Here is a 7,712-nt window from a genome sequence, read left to right as displayed (position 1 = left end):
CATCTCCCTTCCCAGCATCACCTTCATCCACATCACCTCCTTCCACTCCACTACCCGCTTACTTATCTCCTCACTTACTAGTATAGCCACCCCTTCTCTCCCTCATCCCCTCTTCACTCCTGAGTACCTCCCAGCTGCACTCCCAAACTCACGGTTGCCCTTTCCTTTCATTTTAGTTTCACTCAAAACCAGCGCATTCATCTTTCTTATCACAAACATACTACCTATCTCTTCCTTTTTACTCTCATCTGTACCACATCCACGCACATTAAAAGACCCAAACCTTAGGATACTGGTTGGAAAACTCCAAGACCCTCTTATGCCTTTTCTTCTTTTTTTAGGAATGTCCCCTTTTGGGGCTACAGGTAGTACATACATACATATACCAAGGCTGTTTCCCCCTTACAAGGGAGGTAGCCAAAAAGGGAAAGGCATAAAAACACTCCCACCCATTTCATCCCTACATACACTCCACACCCCTCCCACCCTCCCTCTCATCTGAGCACCTCCTGGATGACGGGTCATCCCTGCACCCTGCCCACCGCCCTGGGTCAGAAGCAGTGTCGCAAGACACAGCACATCCACAGCAAGGCCGCTTCATTTAATCGGCGACCCCCCCTCTCCGTCCCCCCTTGCATATAAGGAGAGGACGGGGAGAAATCCCTTCGGGCTGCGTCAAAATTTACTCACACATACTACCCCACCCCCACCCCCCTGCCCATTCCTCCTTATGCGATCACAACATCATCCATATACAACCATTCTCCACTCACCTCTGTCTTCCGTCCTCTCCCTTCCTTCCTCAACAGACATTCCCCTCTTCCCCAAAGCCCCCTTCACCCCATCCATCCACCTCATCCTAGGACGTCCCCTCATGTTCACTCCCTCCACATCTGCCTTCCATACCTCTTTTACTAGTCTTTCTTCACTCATTCTTTCCATGTGTCCAAACCATCCTAATATTCTTTCATCAACCCTATCTCCCAAATCCTTTTTCACCCCTGTTCTCCTCCTCACCTCCTCATTTCTCACTCTATCCAGCCTAGTAACCCCCACCATACTTCTCAGACACCTCATCTCAAACACATTCAAATTCCTTCTCTCTTCTTCTCTTATGTTCCACGTTTCTGCCCCATACAGTGCTGTTGGCACAATCACTCCTTCATACAGTCTCCTCTTCGCATCCATTCCCAAATGTCTATTCCTCATTACACTCTTTAATCCACCAAGGCATTTACTCGCTTCTCTCAATCTACATTCTACCTCCACCTTCACTCCACCTTTTCCTGCTACACTTGCACCCAAGTATCTAAAACTATCCACTTCCTCCAGTCGCTCTCCCTTAATGTTCACTTCCAGTCTACTGCCACTTTCACCCCTTGTACATCTCATCACCTTACTTTTACCTACATTTATCTTTAGCTTTCTTCTATCACATACTCTCCCAAACTCTGCCACCAGCTTCCTCAATCCCTCCTCTGACCCTGCCACAAGCGCAGTGTCGTCCGCAAACAACAGCTGGCTCACCTCCCACTTTTCTCCATTTTCTTTAACCATCTCCAATCCCTGACCCACTACCCTAGCATTCACCTCTCGCACCACCCCATCCATGTATAAGTTGAACAGCCAGGGCGACATAACGCATCCTTGACGAAGTCCCACCTTTACTTCAAACCACTCACTCTCTCCATTTCTAATCCTGACACAAGCTCTACTACTCTCATAAAAACTCTTGACAGCTCCCAGAAGCTTTCCTCCTATCCCATAAATCTGCATAACCTCCCACAGTGCCTTTCTGTCTACCCTATCATAAGCCTTTTCCAGATCCATAAAAGCCCAAAAAACATCCTTCCCCTTTCCTATAGCTTTCTCACATATCCGTCTTACCACAAAGATCTGATCTACACAACCTCTACCTGTCCTAAATCCACACTGTTCCTCACCAATTACTCCTTCTGTTCCTCTCCTAATCCTCTCAATTAAGATCCTCCCATAAGCCTTCCCTACTACACTTAACAGGCTAATCCCTCTGAAACTACTACATTCACACTTGTCCCCTTTTCCCTTGTAAAGAGGAACTATACAGGCACTTCTCCAGTCCTCCGGTACTCTACCCTCTCTCCAGCAAACATTAAATAACCTCACCAACCAGTCCACCATCACTGAACCTCCCTTTTTCAGACATTCTGCATGGCATCCATCCAGACCAGGTGCCTTACCTGCTTTCATCATCTTTACAACAGCCTTCACCTCATCCTTCCTTATTTCTCCTCCATTCTCCTCACTCATCACTCTCATTTTCTTAGCAGGTAGTCATATGAGAGGTACAAAGAAAAGATTAGAGAAGTAAAGCAAAAGATAAAGGAGGCAAAGAGGAGAGCAGATGTGAAATGGGGTAAGAGTATGACAGAAAATTTTGAAAGTAATAAAAAGATGTTTTGGAAAGAAATTAAGAGAGAAAGAGGAGGCGAATCAAATAGAGAAGAAAAGGTAAAAGGTGCAGATGGAGAGATGATAATGGAAGAGAAGGCAGTAAGGGGAGGATGGGCAGAATATGTTAAGGAGTTGCCAAATGTGAAGGAGGATAGGGAGGGAAAGATAGCTGCAGTGGGAAATGCTAAGAAAATGAGAGTGATGAGTGAGGAAAATGGAGGAGAAATAGGGAAGGATGAAGTGAAGGCAGTTGTTAAGATGATGAAAACAGGTAAGGCACCTGGTCTGGATGGATGCCATGCAGAATGTCCAAAAAAAAAAGGAGGTACAGTGATGGTGGACTGGTTGGTGAGGTTATTTAATGTTTACTGGAGAGAGGGTAGAGTGCCGAAGGACTGGAGTAGTGAAGTTGTTGAACTAGGACAATTTTTTGTGTAATTGTAAAAGTAGGTGCTGCAAGTTTCACTGAAGAAACTGCCCTGCAGTGGTTGACAATGGTCCTTGAATTGCCTTCACCTATGAATTGTTACTGGCTTAGTACAAGGGGAGTAAACGTTAATTGATTGTGGGTGTAGATGGAATCACCTTGGTGATGCAAAGTTTTGACGAGATCATAAGAACTTTTGGGTCGTTGTCATTAGTTCAAGATAAGGATTTTGTAGAAGTTAGACTGAAAAGCTTGCTTCAGTTTTTTAAACATTGTACGTTGCAAAGATATTTTAATATTTTGACACAGCCTAAAGGGAGTCCTCCCAGTTTTCTGTGCAGGGGAGGGGGAGAAGGTCGCTGGTTAAATGAAAGTGCCTTGCTGTGGATGTGCAGTCTTGCTACAATGCTTCTGGCCCAGGGCAGTGGGCGAGATGCAAGGATGACCCGTCATCCAGAAGGGGCCAAGAAAACAGGGAGGGGTGGTGAATGGGAGTGGAGTATGTGGGGATGAAATGGGTGGGAGTTGATTTGACTTTGTCTACCTCCCTTGTAAGGGGGGGGGGCTTTGTGTATGCATGTACATTGCAAAGACGGAGGGAAGGGTGGTGAATTGGAGTGGAGTATGTGAAGATGAAATGGGTGGGAATGGATATGATTTTGGCTAACTCCCTTGTAAGGGAGATGTATGTTATGTATGAACATGTAACTTTATCTTAATATATAGTTGTACTATAAATGTTTTATTCCATTTGTCCTTGCAAAAACTTGATGCTAATGGTCAAGGTTGTTGGCTCGTGTTGAATAGATACTGTAGTAGTTGTGGACTGCAAAAAATGCTTGACGACAGGTAGAGGCGAAGCAATGAAACTTGTTTCGAATAACCCTACATTTGAACCAGTGTTTGCTTCTTGCCTGCTGCAATGTTATGCACTGGTAGAACCCGCAGGATGAATATTTTCTTCCATAGAGACTTGAGTACCGAATAAAGGAGTGGAAGGAAAGATAAGCAGTGTGCTCTGCAGTAACTAGCTTTCAAACTTTAGCTCTCTGCCTAAAGGCCTGTCTACACGAGCGGGCCTGATCGGCGGGCTTGCCCGTTAACGGGCATATTTGACGGGCAAACGATCAAATTGCCCGAAAGGCCGCCGAGCGAAATCACTGAGCTGGTGCCCGGTAGCTGGAGTTTCTACCCTGCCAGACGCAAGATAATATCGTGAACCCACAGCGGGCCTTCATCCCACATTCCACGGCATAGTAGCACAGTGAACATTTAACGATGGCAGCCCAGGATAACTCTAGTGAGCCACCAACAATTTATTGGTCTAAAGCACTTACTAGTACTTTGATTGACCTTTATCGTAAGAATCCATGTTTATGGAATGTGAAGCTGAAATGCTATAAGAACAGAGACAAACGCATAACAGCAGTGAAGGCTATTGCCGCGGAGATGAGAGAGCATGGTACTTCCGTTACGACGGATGACATAAAAAAGAAAATAGACACGCTGCGTAACCAATATCGGCGTGAATGCAAGAAAGTAAAGAATTCACTGAAGTCAGGAGCTGGGAGTGATGATATCTGTGTACCTAAATTGTGGTGCTTCTATGACCTGATTTTCCTCCATGACAGTGAAAATCCAAGACCTTCATCGTCAAACTTGGACACAAGCCAAAACACTGGGAATGGTGAGGATACGTCTTCCGGAGAAACATCTGATTATGAGGTAAGACTAAGTTTTCTCTCTCTCTCTCTCTCTCTCTCGTGAATAGTGAACTGCATGGTTAATAATTTTTATTGCAATTAACCTGACTTTGATTTTATTAATAGATAACTTGGAGAAGTTCAGTAGTATGGCTGATACGAGCAATACCCATTGTGTTTAAGAAGTTAGTGAAAATTGAATCAATAAAGGTTATTCATAATACATAACTGCATCTGTTATTTAATGGAACTATACATTTTATTTTACACAAAATAATATATAAATGACACCTTCAGATAACATTATCTGTGTTTTTATTGCAAAACAAAATTAGTTATAGAAATAATCAGTTTGTAACAAAATATTGCATAGAAGTTCATACATGTACTATACTACTATAGCCTATACATGTTGTGAAGAGGATTTGCCATTTCAGTATATGTAGTCATAAGTGTGATAATGAAGAAAGGAAAATATTTAAGTGGTGGAATGATTTTGCACAGCTTTGTACTGCCATGACACTGCACCTTCATTATTGAAATATTCCATAAAGTCATGGCGTACACTTTGAGCTTCTCTACTTGTGTTCCGTCGTTTTCTTTGTAGCTGCAACAAGTCCGGAGTTTCACGCCATGTACCAGGGAGGATTGTACATCTTGCAACATCCTCACAATCCAAAGACCCCTCAGGCGTATATTGCGTGACATGATCACGTCTAAGAAAGTTATGTAAGGCAGTACATGCTAATACTACCACCTCAACCTTGTTTGGAGATAGGTTTATGGGTGACAAAGATTCTAAATCTATTAGCTAAAATCCCAAAGGAGTTCTCTGCTGTACGTCTAGCCCTAGATAGGCGATAAGAAAAAATGCGTTCCTCATTACTTTGGGTCTGGTGAGAGAACGGTTTCAAAATGTGGCGTTGCAAGGGGAAAGCGTCATCTGCCACAAATACGTATGGTAGCATTCTGTCACTTCCTTGAGGTTTTGCATCGCTAGGGAGACCTGCTGTATCTGTGACAATACGGCTACTGATAAGTGTATTATCCCACACACCACCGTCCGACACTCGCCCATTGCAGCCAATATCAACATATAAAAATTCACAATTAGCATCACAAATAGCCATGAGAACTATACTATGGCTGCCTTTGTAATTATAGAAATAGGAGCCACTGTCAGGCGGAGGTCTTATCAAGATATGCTTCCCATCAATGGCTCCGACGCAGTTCGGGAAATTCCACCGTGTTTTGAAGCCATGTGCCACACGCATCCACTCATCTGGGGTTGTAGGGATCTGTCAAACGTAAAAAAAAAAAAAAAAAAAAAAAAAAAAAAATAAGGAGAGTGGTACTGGTAATGTTTTCCTATAAAAAATTCGATCTATAACTACCTAATTACGTAATTCAATGACATAACCATAAGTAACACAGTTTCTTATATTCTAGATCTTTAATGACCCACTGTTGGCTGCTGCTGATGCTTCCGAGGTAACACCTGGAACTGCTGACATCCCACCTGGTCAACATGTGGTGTCAGACCCGCATGCGCCAGGACCTTCTCATGCACGACCAGCAAAAATGCCACGCAAAACGATTATTGATGAAACTCAACTAATGCAAAAGGCTTATGACGAACTTAAAACATTGTCTCAAACAGAAAATGTGTTTTCTGCTTTCGGAACTGTGGTTGCAAATAATCTTAAAGAAATGAATAGTGAAAATCAGATTTACGCTCAGAAGTTAGTTCAGGATATAATTTTTCTCGGTCGACTTGGAAGGCTTTCCTCGTCTACTAAGATCGTAGAATAACTGTCATCATGTAATGATTTTATTATTTGGTAAAGGTATTGGACAAAATGTAAGTATAGCGACATCACATACATATTTGTATGTATCTATATAAGCGCTCAAAAAGTTCATTAAGTTTGTTCAGAATTATATTAATTTCTTTCCTAGTGCATGGTCTGTTTATTGTTTTGAATGTGCATTGTATGCAATTAAGTCAATTATGTATTACACAATACAATATTCCCAATCATTTATATATGTTTTATTAGTTTAAATGCTATAACACCCAACGTTATCAAACGTTATCAAATCAATAATAATTATAATAAAAATATAATACATAATTGAGTCTTATTTATTTACAGTTACATAAATCATGTGATTAACATAACACAGGTACATATTTACATTATTTACACGTAACATGTTTATAACAGATTCACTAACCTGTAAGTAGTCAGCCTTCAGCACCTCGTATATGGCCCTACATGTTTCTGGTATTATGCGGGACAAACTTTGCTTTGATATGCGTGTACTGTACTGCAACTCCGAATAAGAAGACCCACTTGCTAAATATCGCAGAGTTGCTTCCAGACGAGCTTCTGCTGTAATGCTGTTTCTCATAACTGTGTCTTTCTTCACTATGTACGGCTCCACCTTTGATAATAAGATGTAAAAAGTGCTTACATTCATCCTCAGGTAATTTCTGAAGTCGTGTTCCTCACTACTTTGTAGTTCATGAAGTATTGTTGCAGTGCTTCCAAACATACTTCTTTTCTTTAACCAATCTTTACACCATATCCTTTTCTTCTTTTTCTTCTTGAGACACACAGCTATTATCATAGAGCACAAAATCTTTTTCTTGACAATGCTAGGCACCATGGTTCTCGTACAGCACTCCACCCGCTACTGGCAACATCGTCGGGCAGGCCCAGCTGTTCATCACTTCGGTCGTGTGGACAACATTCACGGGCAGGCCCGCGAGAATTTGCCCGTTAACGGGCAAACCCGCCGATCAGGCCCGCTCGTGTAGACAGGCCTTTACGTACACTCTACGACATTTTCCGTTAGAACGAGATTCTCTCTTCTATATATGGTCCTCACGTTCATTGTTTACAATGATAAATGTCCCATTTTAACGAGTGACTCGTTACTTTTCAAGAATGTGACCTAGATGCCGTTATTATAGTAATGTTCGGGTTTGGCACTGAATAGGCTAGCCAATCCCCCTATACTAGGAGGGGGCCGGTTAATCCATTTCAAAATCTTGCCAGTTGGAGAACTGAACGACGTGAACCTAATGGTAATATTGGTAAATATGATAATGTCGATAATTAATAGTTAACCTCGGCATCTTT

At 42.3% G+C, this 7,712-nt stretch overlaps 1 protein-coding gene across 1 annotated transcript; it reads left to right on the top strand.

Annotated features, from left to right (window-relative positions):
- The first annotated feature begins 723 nt into the window (after nucleotides 1-723).
- Nucleotides 724-6,606, top strand: LOC143022656 (uncharacterized). The gene is made up of 2 exons (XM_076180980.1): nucleotides 724-4,585; nucleotides 6,013-6,606. The coding sequence occupies exons 1-2, from the start codon at nucleotides 4,139-4,141 to the stop codon at nucleotides 6,373-6,375; spliced, it is 810 nt and encodes a 269-aa protein (XP_076037095.1). The 5' UTR covers nucleotides 724-4,138; the 3' UTR covers nucleotides 6,376-6,606.
- Nucleotides 6,607-7,712: the final 1,106 nt, after the last annotated feature.

The sequence above is a fragment of the Oratosquilla oratoria genome, unplaced genomic scaffold, assembly GCF_046742065.1.
Source record: "Oratosquilla oratoria isolate Oo_2021 unplaced genomic scaffold, ASM4674206v1 SCAFFOLD132, whole genome shotgun sequence".
NCBI classification, from domain to species: domain Eukaryota; kingdom Metazoa; phylum Arthropoda; class Malacostraca; order Stomatopoda; family Squillidae; genus Oratosquilla; species Oratosquilla oratoria.
Note: the sequence above shows the minus strand (reverse complement) of the source record. Positions and strands in the feature narration are given on the sequence as shown.